Below are 26,911 nucleotides of genomic sequence, written 5' to 3' on the forward strand. Positions count from 1 at the left end.
TCCAGGATCACCCACCCACCCCATGATGGGTTCCCCCATATGTTTATGCACAACTCTTGGAAGGAAGAGAAAAGCTTACAGCTGTTGAAGTTTCTTCATTTGTGCAAAAGCATTGCCTTGTAATGACATGATTGCATTGTCACTCAGGTCTCTGAAAGCAATCAAATCAAATACATTAGAGGGAATTAGGGCCACCGTGTGCCTTCAACCAAGGGTTGGGCCCACGCTGCCTACCCCATTCACCACAAAAATAACTCCATGTGCTGAAATGCCAGAAGCAATCAGGAAGCCTGGACTCAAGGACAAGAATATGTGCCTTAGAGGTAGGTTCTGCTATGGACAGCAAGGCTTTACATCACCACATACGGATCTTTTGACTCAGAAGGGCCTAAACTGTTCTGCCATATTGTTTTATTTTATTCCTCATAATTCAAATTAGTAACCATTAGTAACTTTCATTTACATATTTATTTATTTTTAATAGTTATTTCCCCAATACATTTTTTTCCTACTGTACAGCATGGTGACCCAGTTACACATTCATGTACACATTCTATTTTCGCACATTATCATGCTCCATCATAACTGACTAGACATAGCTCCCAGCGCTACAGCAGGATCTCATTGCTAATCCATGCCAAAGGCAATAGTCTGTATCTAATACACAAATAAAATTCCTTGTAATTATGCTTTTAAAAAACCATCATGTATAGAACACCTTCTATGACATGTACGATTCTAAGTGATTTACATTTATTCCTCACAGCAACCCAAACGAAGATGGTATAACCACCTTGGCTTGGCATGAAAGGGGCAGGTGAGATTTGAACTCAATTATTTTCAACTTCAAAACCTCTGCTCTTAGTCACTAGCCTATCCTGCCACACATAATGCACTAATGGGGAGACAGTAAGGTGTTCAGATAAGAGGTACTTGCTAAAACCAACCAACCAACAACCACTTCAGGCAGGACATTTATACAATCAAAGAATATTCTGGGCTGAATTTATTTTTAACCAGTTCTTACAAGCAGTCTGAATTAACCGTCCTCTCCACAGTGATTACTGCTCTGTTTTCCTTTACAGGAGTCAGAGTGGACAAAAGGGATTCTGAATGAGACAAAGTGGCAACACAAGACAGAATCAAGGTCCGCAACATGGGCAGAGAAAGAGGCTGGGAGAGTCAAGAAGGTTTAGGAAACTAAAGCAGAGGTTAATACTGCACTGATCCACTAATTCCACTTTCCCAGAAATGGAATGGGTCAGATGGCAAACCCTTTTGGCTAGTTTCCCTTTGAAAATAATTTGTTTCAGCAAGCCCAGCAATACTGGCCTGCCCTTCCATATTATGCTTTGCAGAGTCAGCCTGCTACAAGCTGCACTGCTACACCGTCTGCATGGTGGGTGGGCAATACATAATAGCCAAATGCACAGCACTGATGATGGTACAAACCACATGTGCATTTACATTGTAACTTCCTTTGTCCAGGTTAACAGACATAAAACTTTTGGTTACAAGTATTCCTTAAGAGTCAGGGTGGATACACTTTATACTACTTTAGACTCCTATTGTCCATATATACACGCACCCATCGTTACCAGGAGCTGATTGGCTCTATGCTCCTGGCAGGGTTTGACTCCTACCGAGGCTGGCTAGCTTGTGCCCTTCATGTCTGAAAATATTCTAGTCCCTAACTCATTTCAAAAATGTGTGCCAGGAGTTACTGGGGCAGAGGTTGTGAAGGCAAGGGCTGCTGTGAAAGCAGAGGCCGCCCTGGGCTGAGTTCTGCTTCTGCCAGCTCCTAATTCCTAGGCTAGTAACAAAAGAGAATGAGAAAAAGAGTAAAGGAGGAAAAGCAGGTTGTATGTTTTATAATTAAACAGCAGCAGCAATAGGCAAAAGTTCTTCAAGTAGTGTTAAAACTCTCTGGTCACTCTCAAGGAATGTAGGTGCATGATAAATGGGAGTTTTTGTGTTTGTTTTTTCTTTTTTTTTTTTTCTTTTTTTTTTTTTGTTGTTGTTGTTGTTGTTGTTGCTATTTCTTGGGCCGCTCCCACGGCATATGGAGGTTCCCAGGCTAGGGGTTGAATCGGAGCTGTAGCCACCGGCCTACGCCAGAGCCACAGCAACGCGGGATCCGAGCCGCGTCTGCAACCTACACCACAGCTCACGGCAACGCCGGATTGTTAACCCACTGAGCAAGGGCAGGGATCGAACCCGCAACCTCATGGTTCCTAGTCGGATTCGTTAACCACTGCGCCACGATGGGAACTCCATGTTTTTTCTTTTTTTTAAATTACACATACCACTGCTTGATAAAAATAACTAAAAGCGCTGTACAGCAGAAATTGCCAGAACAATATAAATCAACTATAATAAAAAATTAAGAGTTCCCAGTGTAGCTCAGCAGAAATGAACCCAACTAGTATCCATGAGGATGTGGGTTCAAATCTTGGCCTCGCTCAGTGGGTTAAAGGATCCAGCATTGCCACGAGCTGTGGTGTAGGTCACAGATGTGGCTCAGATCTGGCATTGTTGTGGCTGTGGCATGGACTGGCTGCTGTAGCTCTGATTCAACTCCTAGCCTGGGAACGTCCACATGCCACACCTGTGGCACTTAAAAAAAAAAAAAAAAGAAAACCCAATAATTATGTATAGCAATGTCCTTAAATACAAAAGAAGTATGTACCTGTATATACCTCCATAAAGATATCAACAAATAAGTAGGTAGGTAGACAGAAGATAGACAGATGTGTGTATCTGTCTATGGTAGTGAGGACAAAATTACATTCCAGTTTGTATTATTTTTTCATGACCCATAAATAGATAACCATCTCAGATGATGTTTAAGGTAACTAAGTTCCTGCTACTCACAGATGTTCTAATGCATCCAAACCAGTGAAGGCTTTTTTGGTAATGGATCGAATCCGGTTTCCCTGGAGTATTCTTTAAAAAAAAAAATTATAATGGAACAGTTAGTAAAAACTGTTTTGGAGTTCAATTCTCATAAAAAGAATTGTTTTTAAATTTGTGAGTAATTCTACTCTCTTCAGTTAAAGAATATATCCTTTAAAAAGTGCATCTGATCTATTTCAGTTAACATGGTTCAGTATAATTGCCAACCACTCAACGGAGAACCCAACAAAAACAGGTATTCAAGAAGTTACTCTGAGGATTAAATCAAAGCAGTGATTGATCAAAGAGCTGGAAACTTTATTCCAAGTAAAATGTCTCAGACTGCTAATAAATAAAGCAGGTAATAGTGACAACTTTCTCCTTACCCTCCCACCCCCTCATGGATCCTTTATCACCCACAGAAGTTTAAGACAAAACGGAACTCCATTTGAAAATCACTCACTTAAAACAGAGACTCTGGTTCTCTGCAAGGCCGTTCTGGGGCTAAACAGAAACATGTTTTGATCCTGTACTGCCTGGAACCCACTGCACTATTATCACTGGACACTGGATCACTTCATTTAAACATTCCTGGGAGGGAAGTGCAAGACTGGAAGTTTCAAAATGCTGGACTTCCTAAGTCTACTGACTTTTACACAACAATAATCCCAAGAGTCTAGGCCCTCAGAACAACTTAAAATTCTTCTCTAGATACTAAAATCAGTTGCTCTAACCCAAGTGTTTAGTAAAACCGCTATACCCAAGGAAGAAAATCTAATTAATACACATCCTCTATAACAGCAGTCATTTGGGAAAATGACAAAGGGTAGCAACCAGATTAAGAACCTATTTTAAAATTCTTTAAAGATGACAACTTGGGAGTGGAGCTGACTTCAATTAAGACAAAACCTTTAGGTCAAAGAGTGTGGCAAATTATGAAGCACATCCTACTCACAGCCGTCTCAGTTTGTCAAGCCCAGAGAAGGCACCATTCATGTCCTCAATGGTCCAGGAAATTTCATTGTTCTTCAGATCCCTAACAAAAAAAGGAGAGTTACCGAAACTAGTACTAGGCATTTAACAAGAGATACAGGCATTCTCATTAGAGACACGCTTAAAAATCTAAGATCACCACCCAGGTGGCATGTAATTTGTAACAGATCCCTCAAAACTTCCCATATCATCTCTGGCCCTTTCAAAACAATAGAAAACTCTCTCTCTCTCCAGCATACCTCTTATATCCTGCCTTCCTCCCTCAACATTTCACACTCTTGCTCGAAATCAGGACAGTTGACTCTGGCCCTATTAACTCCTCTATCAAGATGACTAAATTCTGAAAGCCTTGACTAGTCTGAAAAATACATTAAACTTTAAAACCACTGCTCCAACCACACAAGGAGCAGTTCGCCAAAGCACACAGCATGTCTTTCAATTATGTAATGCTTCAAATAGTGAACAGAGCAAAAGTTTCTGACAGTGCAAAAATCAAAAGCCCACTGCACAATATTAAAGTTAACATCTGGGAGATTTTTCAAAGGTCAATTAATCCAACCCTCTCTTCCTTCTCTTGGGATAGAGATCAAGCCTGGCTATAACTGGTCGGATGAACAGGCATCTTCCCTGGCTGCCTGTTGTATGTGCTGGTTTTTTTTTTTTTTTTTTTGGCTGTGGGTGATTTTTAATCTCAATTTTTTAACGAAGAAAAATTAGTGGATTTAAAATTGTTTCCCTTTCGAGCAGTTACCAGCTTCCTGGAGACCCTGAGAAGGCTAACTGCAATCATCAAAACAATCTGATCACTGTCCTTTTTAATCCCTTTAAGAAGCACACATGGGTGAAATGGACCTATTTTAATCAAACTGGTCTGGGAAAGATTAAGACACTACTTCTGAGGCTGTACACATTTCTTTCACAACAGAGGAAATCTGCTTGGAGAAAAGTGGGCACATTTAGGAACCAAATAGGTTCCTGTACGGAGAGTAAAATGTGTAACTTACAAAGTCTTTAAACTGGAAAGCCCCCGGAAGGCACAATCAGCAATGTAGCTGACTTTGTTATTCCCAATGTGCAGTGTATTTAGCAAGCTCAGGCCCAGGAAGCTTGAATCATCCAACCTTGATAAGTGATTGAAAGTTAGGTCCCTGTAAAGAAAAAAAGAACAAAAACTGAACAATAGCTTTTATTTTCCAATTCAACCCAACGACTTGTGCTTTTATTTTTTTAAAGGTAATATATTACTGCAATAATCCTCATTTTAAAACTCTGCCTTCTTAATAATACCCAGGTAAACATTATTGCTAATCCCAGCAATTAAAGAAAAAAATCTCTTTATTTGAAAATCACCACCAGTGCTTTTAGCCCATGGGCCACAGAACTGAAACAGCAGAGCTGGCTTCAACTTATGACAACAAAACTATGACTAGGTTGCATGTGAAAAAAGCTGTCACCTTGGAAACTTTGTTATGAAAATTTCACAGATCAGTGGTAAGAAGCTCATGCTCTGGCATGATTCCTGCTCTCAAACCTGAGGAGAATGAAAGGCAACTCACAGCTCACTGAGTTTCTGGCAGAACTCCCAGGCATCAGGGCTGATCCTGTTGATGGCATTCTGGCTGAGATGAAGTTCCTGCAGCATCAGCAAGCCATAAAGCCAGCCTTTGGTAATCTCTGTTAGGTTGTTATGGTCCAGCTGCCTACGGGGACAATAAGAATCAAAAGCAGGATCCAAAGTTCATTATCTAGACTCTTCAAAGGGGACATATGATTACAACCTATTACATATTCCCATCGTTACGCCACGTTTAGCTTTTGCTAGACAAAGACACCTGCAGAAAACACTGTGCTTATACATTCTTGGTCACATCACCTGAAACAAAACTAGAGACTAAAAAAATAAGATCATAAATGAGAAGATTTTTACATAAGATTTCAAATAAAGGCTGCTGATGCTCACTGAGTACCCCATCATCCGACCACCTGAGCGGGAGCTGCGATCACCCACCCTTACTTACAAAATTTCCATGTTGCTCAGCCCCCAGAAAGCTCCATCCATAAGTTTCGTCACTCCGTTTCTTTGCATTTTCAGAGACTTCAGAGCACCGAGTCCTTGGAACGTGAGCCCATCTACGTTTTTAATCTTGTTTCGGTTCAGTTCACTGTGTTGGATATTACAGTTAAATGGTTAGCTTGTATGACAAATTCTAGAGGCAGTAAGAAAATATGACATTACTACAATAGCGTTAAACCAGCCTGGGTTAAATTACAGAGAATGGTTTAAATTTCTAAACATTTTTACTGAGAAGAATTTTCATTTATTAGCAATGAGTAAATTTCCTTCTGAAACATCTATCTTTGGGACGGTAACATACTGTCACCAGACTACACTTTAATTTCTAAACTGTTGTCCATTCAGGACGGAAGTAAATAAATTAATACTAGTTTTCAAATTATCCAGAACAGGAGTATTGAGGACGACATTGAAATGTGAAGTCTCTTCAGGAGCAGGGCTGGCAAGTTTATCCTGTTCTGTCTGCTTTTACCAAAGCCAATTCCTCTGACCATTTTTTCTGTGTTTAATGCTTTCTCTTTAAGGCAGTCATTCTCCACCTTGGTTGCACCCTGGAACCAGCTGGGGAGTTTTAAAAATTGCTGAAGCCTGGATCTTACCCCCAGAGGTTCTAATATAATTGGTCGAGGGCTTTAGGAGTTTTAAAAGCTCCCCAGGTGTCTGTAATGTGCAGCCAAGGCTGAAAACCACTGTATTGTTGGGAGCCTGTTCACAGAGGGTTCCGCCGTTATTAACAAGACCATTCCTTACAGCTCCTTAAGCTCTCAGAGCCCCTGAAGTTGCTGGTACGATTCTCATAAACCACAGTGTGGAGAGCCACCATGCTATCTTCAGGGCCACAGGGATGCCTTTGGACGGAGGTTGTTCAGTGATTACATTGTTCACTCTTTCGGTAACAATCCAACCTGCCTTGTCAGGCAAGAGCTGGCGCCAGGTGACATTTAAAGCTCTTTCTGTTTCGGAGATTCTACGGCTCCAGCTCTCAAGGCCACATCTTTGCTTCGAAAGCCCCTTTGCCAACACTGTGGATTTCAGCGGGAAGATGCCGAGGGTTTAGTATCTAAGACGACATTTTACTTACAGGTGTTGCAGTTGGGGCAGTTTAAACATCTTGGGAGGGAGAGCTGTGATTCGGTTCCTGTTCAGCTTCAGCACCAGGAGGGTGTTGGCCAAATTGTCAAAATACCCAGGTTCCATGGATGTGACGCGGTTGCTGTTGATATACCTGTTGAAAGTCTGAGGATGAGCAGCCCTTTCTGGTTCTTTGAGAAGTTCAAGTGCATGCACTCTCTGTCCATAAAGAATCTCCAGAGAACTGAACCATCATTTGTAACAACGGACACTTAAAATAATTAACTCTTCAGGTCCTTGTAGACCAATATCAATTATGATTCACACATACTACTGGGGAAAGAGGACTAGAATATCTAAAGATTATCAACATTCCTTAGAGAGGCTTATCCAATTCTTAAGAAATTCGCTTATTAGTGAAACACACCAGTGGCTGAATTTTGATTTTTTTTTTTTTAAAGAAGCACTTGGTTTTTCTATAACAGTCAAAGATATCATGTTTTTTTTTGGTAATCCAAACATGTAAAAATAAAATGAAGGCTGTGAGACTGTGATTATACTTAAAGCAAATCACTAGCCCGTAAGAAAGTCACATTTTTGATTCATCAGCAATAAAAAAAAAAAAAGAGCAGAGTTCATTATATCTTAAACTTGACTTTTAAAAATATAGTACAGTATTTTCATCACAAGGTGAAAATCTTTTGTTAAAAAAAACAAACACCTTGACTTACAGATATTTGAGTTGTAGGGGAGGAAGTGCTGTTTTCAGCTCTGAAATATTATTGCCACTCAGGTCCAAAGTTTCGAGGGACTGAAACTGTCTCAGATGTTCAGGTAATATCTCAACAATCTTGTTTCCAGCTCTGGATTAAAAGAACAGCACAGGTAACAGGGTCAACAGAATAACAATCTGAAAGGGGAAAAATATTTTCTATTTCTAACTTGTTCTCCAGAAAATATGGAAAAGTGATTGCTCTCAACAGCACTTTTAAAAGCTAAACAGCACCTCTTCAGTCACTTTAATGCTGCATTGAAAGGTAAATCATAATATTAGAATTAGGAAAACCATTCCTCTATACATTGGGGTGTGTTTAATATAGCTGTGGTTATCTAAACTGATTTTTTTTTCCTGTTTTTTTGTTAACAGTCTTTCTTCCTTGTCATCTTGTGAAATGGGATATGAAACGGCCAGCCCCAAGTTGGTGTTCCAGGCACTGATGTGCTAAGTTCCCTATTCTTTCTCCCTGAGCCCTAATTCACTTTTTTTTTTTCCCCACTGTACAGCAAGGGGATCAAGTTATCCTTACATGTATACATTACAATTACATTTTTTTTCCCCATCCTTTGTTCTGTTGCAACATGAGTATCTAGACAAAGTTCTCAATGCTACTCAGCAGGATCTCCTTGTAAATCTATTCTAAATTGTGTCTGATAAGCCCAAGCTCCCTATCCCTCCCACTCCCTCCCCCTCCCATCAGGCAGCCACAAGTCTTTTCTCCAAGTCCATGATTTTCTTTTCTGAGGAGATGGTCATTTGTGCTGGATATTTCTTTTCTTTTTTATAGGCCCACACCCAAGGCATACGCAAGTTCCCAGGCTAAGGGTCGAATTGGAACTACAGCTGCTGGCCTACACCACAGCCACAGCAATGCCAGATCTGAGCTGCATCTGTGACCTACACCGCGGCTCAAGGCAACACCAGATCCTTAACCCAGTGAGTGGGGCCCGGGATCAAACCTGTGTCCTCATGGATGCCAGTCAGGTTCATTACTGCTGAGCCACAACAGGAACTCCACTAATTCATTTCTAATTCTTCTCTTGGAAAGTACACACACTGCAGATGCCATTGAACTTAAAATATTCATCTGATTGGGCTTTTAAAAAGTCATCCTAGGAGTTCCCATCGTGGCGCAGTGGTTGACGAATCTGACCAGGAACCATGAGGTTGAGGGTTCGATCCCTGTCCTTGCTCAGTGGGTTAACGATCCGGCGTTGCTGTGAGCTGTGGTGTAGGTTGCAAACGCGGCTCAGATCCAGCATTGCTGTGGCTCTGGCGTAGGCTTGAGGCTACAGCTCAGATTGGACTCCTAGCTTGGGAACTTCCATGTGCCATGGGCGTGGCCCTAAGAAGACAAAAAAAAAAAAAAAAAAAAAAAAAAAAAGTCATCCTAGATAAATCTCTTTTTCTTTAAGAAACAGCAAGTTTCGATGCATTGCCATAGTCTTCAAAACCAGTGGATATGCTCCAGGGCTTCGAATATTATAAAGGTTTTACGTAAAAACAGGCAGGTCTAAATCATCTCTGGGAGTAATTAGATCTTTTAAAAATTGATGTTAATTCTCTTAAACATCGGGCCAGGATGTCTAAGATGGCAGCCAAATGTGGCTCTTCATATATTTTTTTTTAATTTTTTTTTTTTTTTTTTTTTTTTTTTTTGCTTTTTAGGGCCACACCCACAGCATATGGAAGTTCCCAGGCTAGGGGTTGATTTACAGCTACAGCTGCTGGCCTACACCACAGCCACAGCCATGCCGACTCCTTAACCTGCTGAGCGAGGCCAGGGATCAAGCCCGCGTCCTCATGGATACTATTATCATAACCCGCTGAGCCACAGCTGGAACTTGCAGCTCTTTACATTTAAATTACAATTAAATGTTCAAGTTTAGTTCCTTAGTCACAGTAGCCACATTTCAGGTCCCAAACAGCAACATGTGCCTGGTATCTGGCAAACAGTCAGTACACATACAGAATATCCCCACTCTCATGGAAAGTTCTACTGGGGAGCACTAAGAAAAACAAACAAACAAACAAAGCAAACTAAATGAGGCCAAGTCAAAGCTCTTAAGAGGTCATCAATACAACAGTTTCCAAGGGGGAGATTCAGCATTAAGTGACAATCTTGCTAAAAAGCAGGAACCAAACTGATGTGCAAACCATCTTAATTGTCATATTAGATGAGATAACTGGCACTTTTTTTTTTCTTATTTTTTTGGCTGCACCCATGGCATATGGAAACTCCCCAGCGAGGAATCAAATCTGAGTCACATCAGTGACCCCAAGCCACTGCAGAGACAGTCCTGGCACCTTAATCTGCTGTGCCACAGTGGGAACTCCTAGCTTGGACTTTTTGGACCATCAGACAGGGGAAAATAGCACTGCAAGGGAGAATGATGGCAGAGTCTGCCTGCAAATAAAGGTCTTCTCTTTACAGCCAAAGGAACAATGAAACAATCCAATGGCTCTAAGTAGAAATCTGTGTGTCTTTTAAGTCACATGCTGCCATTTCTATACGTAGTTTTCATAAACTGTCACTTAAGGGGAAAACTTACAAAATGATTTCATAGGTGTAGCTTTTTTTTTTTTTTTAACCAATAACTGTATTCGTATAGAGCTCTGAGTTTATTAAAGTTCTTCTGCATTATTGTAATTCGAAGGCCTGTCACCACCACAAAGGCTCCTGAGCTAGAAGCATCTCATGTGTTTTCACAAAATCCTCTGCTGTGCGTAACATGGCACTTTTTACACCCTTGGTCTTTGCTGCCATAGTATGAGCTCCTCTAAAGTGGGGCTATGTCTCTACCCCCATCTTGGAATGGATATGGAATCTAATAACGCTGAGGACATACTGGATGCCAGGCCCTATGCCAAGCATTTTTCATATATTATGCCATTTAATTATGATAACAGCTTACTGGTATTTAGGAAACTAGGGCTTGCAAACTAACAAGTCCAAACACTCCTAGGCCACTTCACAGAATAAGGCCTTATTCTGTGAAGTCCCAAAGCACTCTCTGAAGGCTATTTCATGGAATATAGTTTCAAACATATTTTGGCAGTCAAGTTTTTATGTGAAGATGCACCTCCAGAAAGCCCTGCAACTTTTGACCCTTGCAAAAATGCCGAAATTCTGGCTCCAAACTAAGTGGGAATTCACACTGGCTCAGTGGGCATCATGCCAACACTAAGGATGCCCTGAAAACAGTGCCCCTCCACCCCAGGTCTGTGCTTGCATCTAGGAGGCTAAGGGGCCCCCAGGAGTGTGCCTCTGTTTGGAACCCATCAGAGTAGAAGACTGGCTTCCCGAATACATGCAAATGTCAGCCACTGCTTTCCCCCCAAGAAAGAACATTAAGGGGAGAAAACCGGTTGTACATTTGAAATCTATTTAAACAACAATGAACTAATAAAACTTCTCAAATATTGTTAAAAATCAGCTACATGTTAGTTTCAAGGACAGTGGGGGAATCACTATTATTATTTTTTTTGACCCAAGTCATCTGAAAATCTAACCCCATTTTTAATTAAGCTTTTTTATTTTATTTTATTATTATTTTTAATGGCTATAGCTGCAGCATACAGAGGTTCCCAGGCCAAGGATCAAATATGAGTCACAGTTTCAACTTATGCCACAGCTACAGCAATGCTGGATCCTTAACCCAGTGCAGCAGGCCGGAGGTCAAACCTGTAACTGCAGCAATCTGAGGTGCTACAGTCAGATTCTTAACCCACTGCACCACAGCAGGAACTCCTAACCCCATTTTTTAAAGTAATCCTATACAAGGTAATGGGCAAAGGCAATGTATATCTTGAGCTGAACTCTGTGATGATAGCAAGGTTAAAAAAAAGGGAAGCTTAGCAGCCCTGTGTACAAGTCACAAATATCAAGCCCCTCAGATTCCCATAAAGTCTTATAGACTTTGTTTAGAGTCAAGTCAGCCATGACCTCTGATTTTGACCATTTCCCACATCTGGATCCGTCAGTGTGTAAACCCCTTGATCTAGCTGTGAGGTACAGGGTAATGCAAGCGAAACAATTAGTCGATTTCTACATCCCGGAGATGGAGTCAGTCCAAGAGACAAGCCACGGGGCCTTACAGTCAGGGTGTGTGGGTTAACAAAACCACACATTAGGGGACAAAAAGGTTCTCCTAAATACACAACCCAAATGTTTGCATTACCAGGATGTCCTCCCACCAACAGCAGAGTAACCCCCAAGTGCCCCCCTCTCATCTCCATCCTTCCCAGCCCCTCACCACCACCTCCCAGTAAAACTCTGCATCGGGTTTTGGCCTCCAGGTTGTCTGGAGCTGGCTGGTACAGCTACACTTATATTTAACAACAACCAAAAGAAACTCTCAGTCATAGGTTTTTGCAATAAATGGAGCAAATTGGGTTTTGGTGGGAGGGAGAGGGAGACCCACAGGTGTCTATCACGTGGCTCAAATAAGGCTACAAGTTAGATAACAGGCCCTACAATCTTTGGTTTATGTATTCGTTTGTTTATAAGGTAATTATGAACAAGGCATTAAAACTGCCAATTAGTCGAGTGACGAATAAAATTTTCCTTGCAGTTAAAGTGTGCTCCAGCCAAGGCCAGCAATTTCCTGAACTGCACACCTCCTAAATTGCAGTGTGAAAGTGCTCAGTTATAAACGAAGCATAACTTGTACAGTGCGTCTTTGTCAGCACTGCTTCCCAGCACAAAAATCCCTTACAACTGCCAGAATAATAGTCCCTGTATCATAGAATTTTACCTCTGTTCTAATGGAACTGAATTAAGCCCAAATACCAGTTTCATATGCGCTCTCAGACTAACTGGCAAAGAAAACACCTGATATGTACCAGTGTCCAAAAAAAAAAAAAAAACCCAAAAAAACAAAAAAACAAAAAAATTGCTTTATATCAAACAAGAAGGGCTAAAAAAAGACAACTATGTTAAAAAAACTAGGTTAAAAAATCTTTTTAATCACCTAAAACCCTCAAAATACATATATTTCTAACAGAGTGGGTCACAAATAGCCACTTCTAGGAGACAAAGATTCTATTCAACTCCAGCTTTAATTTTTCTCCAAATATGGTTAAATGCCAAAATTGATGAACACAGTAAAAGCACTGTAATTAATTAATATTGTTGACAGGAAATGCACAATGCTTTAACAACAACAAACAAACTATGTATCTCTTTCCATTTCTTAAGTTGGTGCGGAAATGGCATCTTCCTATTGTTCAAAAATTTGTACAGCGGGCACTAGAAGGCCTTTCAGCCTTTCAGCTTAAGGACCATGAATATTTTGGTCATCTGTGTTTGTTGATAGTACAAGGCGTTCCATGGTCAAACCATTGCTGAGGTCAAGTATAATCAGTCCCTTGTGGACACATACAGACCTGGGGGGCTTGGTCAGTTGGAATGCAGATGGTTCCCTCAGGCTTCCCAGAGGCTACAGGAAAAACAGGAGGCCCAGGTATTTCAGCCTTGGCTTCTCAGGCCCTACCACAATGGTTTCACTCTGTCGCTAATTTCACCTTTCAGCCTACTTTGCCAAATACCTTTAAGCAGAGGCAAACCTGACCCACCATTTTTGCACAGTGATACTTGCTCTGAGGGTCCTGAAGGGCAGACACTGAGCAAGATGGATATGGTCCCAGACCGTGCAGCGCTGAAATGCTAGTGAGGGGAGCAGGCAGGCAAATGGGAGCAGCCACCAGAGGGATAAGTGGAAGAAGAAAGGACAACCTCCTAAAGAAATGGTGGGAAGGGAGCAGAAGCCAGTGAGAGCAAGGCAAGGCTTCTTCCCCTTGAAGAAATGGAAGAAAGACTTAACGGGAGCAGAGTTCACAAGTGGAGACTGGACAAAGAGGAAGGTCAGGAGTGAGGTGCTGGGAGGAGATGAGAGTAGGTCAAGTGGGACCTTGTAAATGAAACCGTGTTATGCACTTGGCCTTTATCTCAAGATCAAGGAGAGGGAGGAGGACAGAGGACTTCAAATGGTGGGGTCACAGCATCAGACGTGCATTCTGGAAAGGCTGCTCTGGCAGCAGAGGGCAGACAAGAGGAGGTGCAGGGAGAGAGCTGATATGTTAGAATAATGGCGTCAGCCAGCCTTGATACCTGCTTTGGCGGTGAAGCGCTACCCTTCCTGTGGTTTCCAGGGCACAGGCCATGCTTTCCTCCTCCCCTGCCTGATGGACTCAGGTTTCTAGCTCTGGATACTAGGACCCAGTTCAGCATCACTGGAGCTCCCCCATCTACTCTACCAATTACTGCTGTGTTTTATGTTGCTTATATGAGAGACTTTCTAAAACATGAGTCCCCCATCTAAAGCAGACTAGGGGCCCCTCTTGATGAGACTGCGCCAAAATAGCCCAGTTCTGGCATTTTCCTGTCTGTAATCACTGGGAACATGGCCATGTGGTATTCTCATACGTAAGAAATGTGTTCCTTTGCTCTGGTACCCTGAACACCTGCAATGAATGTAAACCCAGACTAAACTAATAACAGTAAAATATAACCTATGAGGCTACTAATATGACCACTCAGTATGGTGATGTTTGGTTCTTTCTGACTCACTGTGATCTCCAGAAAGCATGAAACCCTTAAGAGGACTTCCTGCACTCTTAAGTGGATATAAATGGTATTAGTTTATCCCCAGAGTCTGAGAGAAGAGTCTCAGAGAGGAATATTCTTTGTGAAGAACCAGAATATCAGGTTTTTGCTCACTGGAGTTTCTGAACCAATTAAACTTTAGCTTCTTGGTGAATAAGAAATATCTGTCAATAGTTTCAACTGTCTTTTAGCTATTGCACAACATAAGGCAGCTTAAGGCTTTGCAGCTTGATGTGTAAAGACGTGCAAGCTTGGCTAGTTAAAGAAGGTAGGCACATGGGGCATATTTCTTTCAGAGAGGATGTGTGCAGTGAAATTTAATTTGAAACCATTTTTTTTTTTTTAGCATGTTGCAATGCCCTCCTTTCTTAGAATGCATTACTCTGACCACATCCCTTAAGTCCAATTCAGTTACAGCAGCCAACAAACTGCTGAATCTGTGGCCATTCCATACAATCATAGAGCAAGCATATTAACTGTACTGACTGGGAGAGTTGACCTGACCCCAAGGAAATGCTGATTTCTATACATAACTTGCAAGCAACCGGTTTAACAACATTATATAAAGGCATTACACGTTGTTAAAGAAAACGCCACATTCTGCAAACCCATTAAAGATCACTTATGTATGTTTCTAACAATAACCCCTCCACCCCCAAGAAAAGCTTACTTGGAACTACCTTGGCTGCAATAACTAACACCCCATAATATTAGGCTGCTTTTAACTGAGAGACTTGGCAAGTAAAGAACCGCTCCCATGCAGATAAAAATAAACTGTCTCCGCTCATCTTTTTGCTAAAAAGATAATTAAGAAGTTTCATTAAAAGAATACATGTCTAGACTGGTCCACTGGTCCTGTGGCACCCAAGATTGAAGCCAATTGAGAAAAATTCTCTAAGGAGAAAGATTCTTGATGAAGAATTAGTGATACCACGCAACAAATGAGCCACTGTAAGGAGCAAAGAATAGTTTTTTCAGCTAAAAGCCAGGTCAACAATATAATTAACTTTTGAAGTGTGAAGAACATGATAAAGATGCCCACAATGTTTTAACACAGAGATCTTCCAATAATCAGGTTCCTAGTTATGTGCCGATTACAACACATGTAATCATGAAAAAAGAAATATGGGTAAAAAGCAAATTCATACCATATACAAAAAAACTTTTTTGCCAGGGATCAAACCTGCACTACAGCAGTGCCCAGAGCCGCTTCAGTGACAACACCAGGTCCTTAACCCACTGAGCCACAAGGGAACTCCAAAACAACTTTTTAAAATCCCCAAATATAAATTCTATGTAGTCCTTTTACATAAACAGAAATTTAAGGGCAAGTTCTAGAAAACAACAGGATCCTAAGAACACATTTACTAAACAAATATTTTAATCTGAAATAATTATATACATTAAAAATTAATTAAACAACATTAAAAAATTTTGTTAACTCTCTTTTGAGGTAGGGCCTTCCACTGCCATTTTTACAGGTCAGACCACTGCTGTGATTAAGCTGTGAGTCTCTTCACTCGCTTGTGATGTACTTGTGAGCAAAAAGAATCTGACTCATCTTTGGTTCCCCAGAACTCGTGATTCAATAAATGGTTCAAGCCCCTGAGGTGACCAATCATCTTGATAGATCTTGAAACTCTAGATCAAGCTTTAGATTGGCCTGTAAGGATTTACCTAAATGTAAAGCGGTATGAACATTACAGCTGCCGGCCAGAAAATGACACATAAAACCAGAATGCCACACATCAATCAACCTGCCCAAAGTAGGCTCTCTTTGAAGCAGCAGTTCACACCACAGTTCCCCCACAAGGAGATTTTGATTCTGTTTCCAATTCAATGTCTTGATCTACTCTACTTTGTGAACCTTGGTTTTCTCACCTGCCAATGGGAGGAAATGGAACAAAAGGAGCTGTGGATTTGGATGACAAACACTGCAAATGACCGATTTGCTTCACACCATCATCATATAAAACTGTAGCCTCTTAACAAAACTTGGCCTCACTTTTGGGGGATGTCACCTCTTTCCTCTGTTGGAGTCCCACTGCCTGGCTGCCCAGTCTTCCTTGGCTTACTCCCTCATTTTCCTGGGCATATACTCCATTTGCTTTCTACGAAACCCTGTGTAGAAGGGTGTTTTTTTCTTTCTCATACTTGGAAATGTCTTTATGGGATTGACAGTTTAAATGTGTACAGAGTTGAGACTAGAAATCACGTTCTTTAGGATTTTGAAAACTATCTTACTCAAAATGGCTTAAAGACTTAAATATAAGACAAGACACCATCAAACTCCTGGAAAAGAACAAAGGCAAAACATTCTCTGACATCAACCTTACAAATGTTTTCTCAGGTCAGTCTCCCAAAGCAACAGAAATAAAGGCAAAACTAAACCAATGGGACCTAATCAAACTGACAAGCTTTTGTACAGCAAAGGAAACCAAACAGAAACCAAAAAGACAACTTACAGAATGGGAGAAAATAGTTTCAAATGATGAAACTGACAAGAGCTTAATCTTTAAAACACACAGGAGTTCCCATCGTGGCACAGTGGAAACAAATCCGACTAGGAACCATAAGGTTGTGGGTTTGATTCCTGGCCTCACTCAGTGGGTTAAGGATCCGGTGTTGCCGTGAGCTGTGGTGTAGGTCAAAGACGTGGCTTGGATCTGGTTGCTGTGGCTGTGGCATAGGCCAGCAGCAACAGCTCCGATTTGACCCCCTAGCCTGGGAACCTCCATACGCTGCGGGTGCGGCCCTATAAAGACAAAAGACAAAAAAAAAAAAATTAAATATACAAATGACTTATACAACAGCAAAAAAGCCAAAACCCAATTGAAAAATGGGCAAAAGACCTGAACAGACAGTTCTCCAAGGAAGAGATACAGATGGCCAACAAGCACATGAAAAAATGCTCAACATCCTGATTGTTAGAGAAATGCAAATCAAAACTACCATGAGATACCCCCTCACACCAGTCAGAAAGGCCATCATTAATTAAGTCCACACATAACAAGTGCTAGAGGGGTTGTGGAGAAAAGGGAACCTTCCTGCACTGTTGGTGGAAATGTAAGCTGGTACAACCACTATGGAGAACCGTCTGGAGGTACCTTAGAAAACTATACATAAAACTACAATATGACCCTGCAATCCCACTCTTAGGCATATATCCAGACACAACTTTCCTTAAAAAAGACACATGCACCCGCATGTTCGTTGCAGCACTATTCACAATAGCCAAGACATGGAAACAGCCCAAATGTCCATCAACAGATAATTGGATTAGGAAGATGTGGTATAGATGCACAATGGAATACTACTCGGCCATAAAAAGAACAAAATAACACCATTTGCAGAAACATGGATGGAACTAGAGGCTCTCATACAGAGTGAAGTAAGTCAGAAAGAGAAAGACAAACACCATATGGTATCACTTATATCTGGAATCTAATATATGGCACAAATGAACCTTTCCACAGAAAAGACAATCGTGGACTTGGAGAATAAACTTGTGGTTGCCAAGCGGGGAGGGGGAGGGAGTGGGTGGACTGGGAGCTTGGGGGTAATAGAAGCAAAGTATTGCCTTTGGAATGGATTAGCAATGAAATCCTGCTGTGTAGCAATGGGAACTACGTCTAGTCACTTATGATGGAGCATTATAATGTGCGAAAATAGAATGTGTACGTACATGTATATGTAACTGGGTCACCATGCTGTACAGTAGAAAACGATATAGTGTATTGGGGAAATAAACTAAATTTAGAAAATAAAAAAATTAAAAATAAATAAACTATCTTTGTGGATGCATGTGAGGAGCTGGTGGCCATTCAGCTTCTCAACCAGTGTTTCTCAAATTTAGGAGGCATCAGAACTGGAGGGCAGGGGCCTTTCAGAGCACAGACTGACAAGCTTCACACTCAGCATTTCTATTTCAGTAGGTCTGGGCGGAGCCTGAGAACCTGCATTTCTGCCAAGCGCTCAGGTAATGCTGATGCTGAGAGGCTCACACCTGGAGAGCCACTGTTGATCCTCCCAGGTAACCTGCTTGGCATTTTATTTTTCCTCATCTCAGAGCTTCTCTTTAACCCAAAATATTCTGAAATGATATGGCAATGTCCCTTTTTCATTTGATTTCATTTGCAGTAAGTTCTTTCAACCTAGAAATATACAGTCCTTGCTTTTGGGAAATTTCCGTCTCGTTGATAATTCCATCTTTTATATTTCTATAGATCTTTGTGGAATACCAATTAGATTTCCTGGCTGATCCTCTTATTTCTCATGTTTTTCTCTCCTGTTTTCTATCTTCTTATCTTTTGGTTCTTCTTTTTGAGGATTTTTCAATCTTCTTCCAATATTTCTATTACCTTCTTTGTTGTTATTATATTTGTAACTTTTAAGAGGTTTTTCCTTATTTCCTGACTATTCCTTTTATTACTGTTGTTGTTGTTATTATCATCCTTACATTTACTTTCTCTTCCTATTCTGAGGATGTTACATCCTGTCTCTTCTCAACAGAGATTTTAGGCTGTTTTGAGGTTCCCTTCTCATCCATTGTCTCTGGTTCTCCTTTCCTACGTATTTCAGACTCTCAAGAATCAATGATCACGGGCTACCCCGGGTACTTAGTAAAAAAGCAGCCCTAGAAGGCCTGCTGAGGGCTGTGAGGCCAGGACCTGCTGACTGTGAGAATCACCACAGGTGTGTGGGCGGGGCTGTTTCATGATGGGATCAACATGATCTATCTTGTCACTCAAATCCTCCAACCTCCAGGCTGGGGGGACAAGCATGACTGCTAGTGCCTGGAAAAGCGAAGAGGTGGGGACCATCACCCTAGGTATTCAGATCTGACTTAATCTCCCTGATTGCGAAAGGTACTGCCTGTCCCCTGACCCCCACCTCTCACCCGGCTGGGCGTGTATCCCAAATTCCAGAGACTTTCTGTTTCAACTCTCTAGAGGGGAAGCTTCCAGTTTTCTTTATCTGTCAGAGGAGGGGTGTTCACTGGGCTTTGAGTTGTGGAGAGGGGACATGGAGGTGTGACTGCTTCTTACAGAAGAGTTTTTGCCAATTCCCCATCTTCAGTCCTACTCTGCACCCCCACCTTTACTGGATTTGATTTTTTTGTTTGTTTTTTTCCTTTTTAGGGCCACATTTGTGGCATATGGAGGTTCCCAGGCTAGGGGTTGAATCAGAGCTACAGGTGCTGGCCTACACCACAGCCACAGCCATGCAGGATCTGAGCTGCATCTGCGACCTATGCCACAGCTCACGGCAATGCCAGATCCTTAACCCACTGAGCGAGGCCAGGGATCGAACCCGCAACCTCATGTTTCCTAGTCAGGTTCATTTTCGGTGCACCACAATGGGAACTCTGGCTTTGAATTCTTGAAGCAGTGCTGGTTCTGCAGCAAAAAAGCATTTGCTTCTCTTGTGGTCTACTCCACTCTAGGTCAGTTACAATTTCTGCCCCTGCTTGGAAAACTCTTATGGCATCTTTCATTTGGATGTCTCCTCTGCTGTTTTCTCTTTGCTCCTGTCTGTGTGCACTTCAGCCCTTTCTTTTCCTTTTAAGGGCGTTCTAGGATGAAACAGCATGAAGCAAATGTGTTTGGTCCACCATGCTTTGCAGTAAAGCTCCAATGAAATCTAATCAGTGAATAAAACTCTTTTTTTCTCTAAAAACCAACATAAATCCTTCCCTCATACAAATTACTATGGGTTTTCTTATTGAAAACATCATTTGGCTTAGATATGTTAACAAACAGTAGCCTAGGTAAAGAATTTTACCTTAAGATGATGCTATGAACCAGACAACATGGCATCATTTTTCTGAACCTCAAATTAACAGTTCTCATCCAGAGGATTCATTCTCTACAAATATTAGGGTAAATTAATGTCATTTTATTTTTCTGACATGGTCCAAGGGGCTAGGGATGTCACAGATACAGAATGTCTTGACTTCACCGAGTGTTTGAGTGGTCCCTGTGCCTAAGACACAGAATGCGTGGTGGCGATGATCACACAGACAAGTAAGTTTGTACCCTGGTCTGTGTTTACAAACCAGCCTGGCCCTTCAGGGGAGCTGCCAAGTGGCTGCTACTGGATCTGCCTGTGGCCCTGTGGTGTCAGCGTGGGTAGGAATATGTGCGGAGATGTGAATAATCAAGTCCAAATACTACAGAAAAGTGCTACTCATCCATTAGAGGAATTGTCACTCCAGACCTCTCAATATACCAAAATGATGGTGTAGAAGCTTCTAGAGAAGTTAAACTGGGGGAAGGCCATGTTTTGAATTTTTAATCAACAATCTTAAAAGGCCTATTTGGAAGCAATTCTTATAAGAATGACAATAGACTGGGGGATCTCAGCTGACCACAACTCAATATATGCTAATAATGCCACATGGCCCTTAAGAAGCCAATACAACTTATGCTTCATCAATGTCCTGTACTCTGGTCAAGAGAAATGGTCCTGGGACATTCTGCATTAGATTACATCTCACTATCTTGCTCTGGACATTGTATTTTTCAGTATGATGCTAGATGAGACGTGTTGGGGGCAAAAACATTAAGAGTCTAGACCTGCACTGTCCAGTACAATCGCTACTGGCCAAGGGTGGCTATTTAGATTGAAGCTTGATAAAACTTAAAATTCAAACCCTTAGTCACACCAGCCACATTTCAAGTGTTCCATCCCCATGTGTCTAGTGGCTGCCATGGTGGACCGCACAGATTTCTATCACCAAAGTGCTCTTGGACAGCCCTGGGTCTAGACTCCAAGTCATACAGAAAATGGCAATTGGAGCCTGAGCCAGGAGGGGAGAGGCTTTAAGGAAATGTTACAGGTGAAAGTTTGTAGGTATCATGATTCAGAAAACAGACGAACGTCTTTCCCAGCGTACAGAGTTTGGACAAAAGGCAGAAGCTGCAGGAAGTCAGGGCCTGGCTTAACAAAAAGAGGCCTGGCAATTAGACCTGTTCCAGGTGGATGGCTCCATACCTGGAGTGAGCTTCTGTCCCTGAAAGGGCTTGAGGGGAGCTTGGATAACCTCTCTTCCAGAGATCTCTCCACTGGGAAAAATGTCTCTTCCACTTCAACGTTACTAGGGTTGTGTGCAGACACTCACAACTACCCAAAGGTTGTTCCAGTTATAGAATACAGCAAACGGTTTCTAATCCTCTCCCTTTTCCTTGATACTTACATGGGGGGGGGGGGGTGAGGAAGTGAAAGACAGGAGGAGGAGGAGAATAAGACAAAAAGGGATTTATAAAATTAATTGACTAGTGTCCTGATTCTGTAAATATCCATTCTGGTTTTTTTTTTTGTTTTTTACCGGCTGCACCTGCAGCATGTGGAAATTTCCAGGGCAGGGATCGAACCCCAGCCACAGCAGTGATAACACATCAGATCCTTAATCCGTGGAACTACCAGGGACCTCCAACACCCACTCATTTTTAAAAAGCACCGTCCTTTGTTCCTAGGCCAACACCTTGTGCAGGATTACATGGCCATAGGTGATAGAGAACAAAAGCATCTTACATTTTCTAAAAAAATGATGCTCTTTTTAAGTCTAACTCCATATGTTTGTTTTCTTATAAAAACATTTAAAAGTGCATGTGCATAGTAAAACTGACAGTCTAAGAATGTATGCCACAGGTATCCTGTGCTATATGGTATTTGCAGCATGAATATTACCTTAATATTTCATTCTGCCTTCAACCTCGCTCTAGAGACTGCTCTATCTACCTGCTAAAGCTTCCCCGAGAGCGGGGGAGACAGCCAGACAGGTGGCTAGCAAGGAGGTGCTAATATTTATAAACTGACTTTTTTCTTTATGTTCTGAACGTAGTACCTAAGGAATTTCCAGCCAGAGAGAGAAGGGAAGGTACTGGTTAGAGCCTCTTTTCACTGTTTTGGTCTCTCTCAGCACCCACTGGAACCCTGTACCTCCGGTCTATGGAAGGCAGCACAGACTGTAAAATAAGGAAGACAAGGAGAAAAAGCAAGCAGGCCGGGACAGAGACACATGTTGAATCTTGCCACCTCAATCATGAAAAGCAACTGGCTGTAACTTTATTGTTTTGTCTTGTCCTGGCAGCACAGGCCTCACTCAGCACAGAGAAGCCTCTGGCAGAAGTTGCATTTGATACTTCAAAGCAGCCATCAGAATAGCTAATGTGAAGCTGAAGGAAAGGATGAGAAAATGGGGCAGCTTCAGGATAAACCCTGGCAATACAGGTGTTCTTGCGGCAAGCTACACTGGAAGGTTAAGTTCAAGGGACTGGGGGTCAGTTTTATGGGCTGCCCCTTCCGTCACCAAGCCAAATCTAAGAGTGTTATCACTTTGGAACAAAGTTTTATTAGTGAAAACAATTTTCAGTGTGTACAGAGAGGTGGGAACAGAAAGGTTAACTGACTAGTTCTTCTGCAATTAACTATATAGTAATTTGGACTGGGATACTGACTTGGTCATTCATCCCAACGAACATGGACTGAGTGTCTGCCATGTGCTAGGCAATGAGCTACACACCAGAGTTACAACAGAGATGAAAACAGACAAGGTCTCAGGTTTTATAAAGTTCCATTCTGGTGGGGGTGTAATGCTTAAAGGGGGAGGGGGAGGGAGTGGGACAGATTGGGGAATTTGGGGTTAATAGCTACAAATTATTGCCTTTGGAATGGATAAGCAAGATCCTGCTACAGAGCACTGGAAACTATATCTAGTCATTTATGATGGAGCATGATAATGTGAGAAAATAGAATGTGTACATGTATGTTTGACTGGGTCACCTTGCTGTACAATAAAAATTGACAAAACACTGTAAACCAGCTATAATGGAAAAAAATGAATATTATAAAAAAAAAGAATCACAAATATACAACTGAAAAATGGGATTGCATATACGATAAGAACACAGACCTTGTAAATAAGTGAGATATGAAAACGTGTTGGGGAAACATCAATGAAAGTTGGGGGAGGGTGAGTATTCTAGGCAAAGGGACCTGAGGCAGGACAAGCTGGCATGTTCCTGGAAGTGAGCAGGAGCAACAGGAAAAGAGGATTCAGGTCATGCAGAGCATTGTCTGTCCTGAGAAGGAGTTTTGCTCCTGATCCAAGAGCAATGGGAAATCCCTGAAGGGTTTAAAGAGCCATGACATGATCACGAATTTTTTGTTTTGAATACAGCCACTGTAAACTGAGAATTCAAAAACCTAGTAAATGTGCATTTGGGGGACTGGTTTATGATGTTTATGATTAAATATGAAGATAAACTCAGAGAATCTTATACATATGGCTCTGTGTAGAGTAGCTCTCATGTGCAGATCATATATAAACATTTTTAAATGCAATGAAAGATTACAACTTATCATGGTAGGATGTTTATGTGTTTCGTATGTAAGACTTGGGCTTCATGAGCTTATTGCTGTTAAATACTGTAATGTCTGGCTTGCTGGTGAAGGTCGTGGTTCTCTGGTGAAATGTCCTTTGCATATGAAGATGCTATCCCATTTATCTTCAAATGTAGAGCATATAATTTAATTTTTCAGTTAAGGCAGTCAAACTCCATGGAATTATCTATACCCACATGTGGATAAAGACAGGTGATGGTCTGTGTCCACTTAATCGGAATCAAGCTCACTGATTCCCCAGAACCCAAGTTCTAATTTTGGCTGAAGCTTCTCCCCAACTTCCTTAAGGCATATAACAAACTAGTGACTTTTTAAATAATGATTTATATACAAAGGCTTTGGTTTTTGTTTTGTTTTGTTGTTTTAAAAAAACAACTTTGTTTTTACCTTTGAGCTTTACCTCACAGTTATAAAATTACTTAGCTACATCAGCACTTGAAACATTAAAAAATGCTTGCCTTCTCTACACACAACTTTATTTCCGAGCTGTGAGCTATTAAAGTATCAATATGTTTTGAAAGTTATAAGTGGAATTTGATGAATTATTTAAATAAACTCTGTGTCATGCAACCAGGCAATAGCTTCTTATATCTTCCAAACTGATTTTTTTCATTAGTCTCACTTGGGGACAGTAATGGGCAATGCTTGCTTAACGGATGGAATTCCCACTTGGGATGGCACTCTGTACAGTGTACAGATAACAGAGCCCTGCAGATCCGATTCCTAATTAGTAGTTTCATGATTCCGTAGCCAATGCTCATTTGACTCCTACCCCACAAAAGGCCAATTTCCTTTTGTGGGAAAAACAGGTGTGGCCTTAACCTGCAGCAGGGCTCAGAGCACAGAACAGTTCCACAGGCGGATGGGTACCAGGTATTTGGCAACTCATGATGGTTAATTATCATCACAATATTTATTTCTTTATGGCACTTGATTTTGAACATGAACACTGTTTAATGAAAAGAGAGCAGCAGATCCTGTGCTTAAGTGAAATGTACTCATTTCATTCCCCTGCATTTAAAAAAAAAGTCAATTACCCTCGCCAACTGTGAAACACCTAAGCTGATCCCTATCAATGTACCCAGTCTCCGTGCTGGAGTAGCCCTCACTCACCCTCACACTCCTCACTGAGAAGTCAGCCCTCCTCTGTGTCTGTCACCCAGGGCACGACCCTCCTTGGAGTATCTGGTTATCATTGGTCTGCCCATTATTTCTTCTTAAAGGTAGAAGACAGCTGAGTGCTGTCTTTTTCCGCCAGCACTCAGCTCATAGGAGGTGGTGTTCTGGGTGCACTTTCCACAGCTCAAAACCCACTTACAGAGATGGAAACCCTCAGACTAGAAATGGTGTTCACTTATTACTTATAATTGCGTGCTCATCAATTGTTTTGAACTATTCGAAGACAGCAGCAGTTTTCCTGAGAACTCACCCCAAACACCAAATTCTCTCTCTCCCTCTCATCCACTGCTGCCGGGATAATGTTTCCAAATCCTGCCTTCCTTCAGGGACCCTCCTGTTCAAGAATCTACTTTGGCCCACTGCCCCCAGTCTCGGCTCCTCGGCCAAGCCCCCTGTAACTGTAACAGCAGCAGCTGGGGCTGCTCACACTGCCCGAGCCCTTTCGTGTACATGATGCCATTTGATCCTCCACCGGAACCACTTGAGATAGCCAGGCAGATGTCTCACACTATTTCTACAGATAAACAAGGCGGAGTTCATTAGCTCTGCCTGAGGTCAGACAGGTCACTAGCGGAGACCAGACAAAACCTGTGTGCCCCACCTCCAGCACAGGGGCCCGAGATCTCTCGTCTGCTCAGATATTTAATGAGTACCTCCTACGTGCCAGGGACTGGACGGGACTGCTGAGTGGATGGAAAGACACAAGCCCCACCCTGGGTGAGATGTGTGACAAATGCCACTGGAGAACCACATGTACAGTACTTATGGGAGTGTCAAAACTGAAGAAAGAAAAGTCACTGCCTTCTCCAAGTTCTACAATGACTAGCAGCTCATGGCACAGGAATTGCTAAGACCACCGATCGGACTTCTGAGGGAAGGCATGGCACTCACACCTGCCTGCATCCCTGCAGCACCTCCCAAATGGGAGGACATGGGACAGGATGGCACAGAGTCTCGTGCAGCATTGTGTTCAAAAGCCCGTGGGTGGGGGAATCGCCATCAATGCACCCTAGAAGAACCCTTAAAACACCTGCAAAGGTTTTTATGCAGACATGCACGCACACTTGTTCTGTCTCTCCCAATGATTTCTGTAGGGCCAGTGTTTCCTTCAGTGTTAGGACAGATCAATTTTGTATTTTGTTGTTGTTCTGTATTCTGAATCTTCAGTTCAGGACCTGAGGCAGTGTGGCTCACATGCACATGTGGCACAAGGGCCATGAAGCGTTTCTATCTCTGAAGACCAAAGTCACCCCCACTGAGTGACACAAACTTTGAAAAGCAGGCAAGCAAGGGGGCTTTCACTTCCCACACACTCCAGGGCATGTGCTCACCAGCTAGAGTGGTGAGCTGAATCCTTTTGCTACCCAAGATAATTTTCCTGTGTTTTCCTTTTCTTTCATTACTATTATTGCTGATGTTATCATTTCGAAAATTTTTTTCTTTTTGTCTTTTCTAGGGCCGCCCCTGCAGCATATGGAGGTTCCCATGCTAGGGGTCTAATCAGAGCTGTAGCCGCCGGTCTATACCAGAGCCACAGCAACACCAGATCTGAGCCACGCCTGCGACCTACACCACAGCTCACGGAAAATCCGGATCCTTAACCCACTGAGCAAGGCCAGGGATTGAACCCACAACCTCATGGTTCCTAGTCGGATTCGTTAACCACTGAGTCACGACGAGAACGCCCTCATTTTGAAAACTTTACTTGTTACCAAGCATGCATAGCTGAACACTAGGAAAACATACGTATGTTTTTCTCACTGTAAACCTTGAGCCTCTCCTATAGACTAAGTCTCTAGAAGGAGATCTATCTGCATAATGTTAAGTGCATGTAGCTGGTTCCTAAACCTTCCTTAATTCAATTCATAAACTAAGTAAGCCATATAACCTGCACTAAGTGCTAGGC

The 26,911-nt window shown here is 42.0% G+C and overlaps 1 protein-coding gene across 1 annotated transcript in view; it reads right to left on the minus strand.

Annotated features, from left to right (window-relative positions):
- Window positions 1-26,911, minus strand: part of LRIG3 (leucine rich repeats and immunoglobulin like domains 3) — a 51,361-nt gene that overhangs the window by 13,252 nt on the left and 11,198 nt on the right. The window contains exons 4-11 of the mRNA XM_001927828.6: window positions 7,765-7,896; window positions 7,044-7,187; window positions 5,907-6,050; window positions 5,445-5,588; window positions 4,893-5,036; window positions 3,851-3,931; window positions 2,875-2,946; window positions 80-151 (exon numbers count right to left, since the gene is read on the minus strand). Coding sequence (XP_001927863.3) covers window positions 80-151; window positions 2,875-2,946; window positions 3,851-3,931; window positions 4,893-5,036; window positions 5,445-5,588; window positions 5,907-6,050; window positions 7,044-7,187; window positions 7,765-7,896 — 933 coding nt within the window. The remainder of the gene's footprint in view (window positions 1-79; window positions 152-2,874; window positions 2,947-3,850; window positions 3,932-4,892; window positions 5,037-5,444; window positions 5,589-5,906; window positions 6,051-7,043; window positions 7,188-7,764; window positions 7,897-26,911) is intronic.

This window comes from Sus scrofa, chromosome 5, assembly GCF_000003025.6.
Source record: "Sus scrofa isolate TJ Tabasco breed Duroc chromosome 5, Sscrofa11.1, whole genome shotgun sequence".
Taxonomy (NCBI): Eukaryota; Metazoa; Chordata; class Mammalia; order Artiodactyla; family Suidae; genus Sus; species Sus scrofa.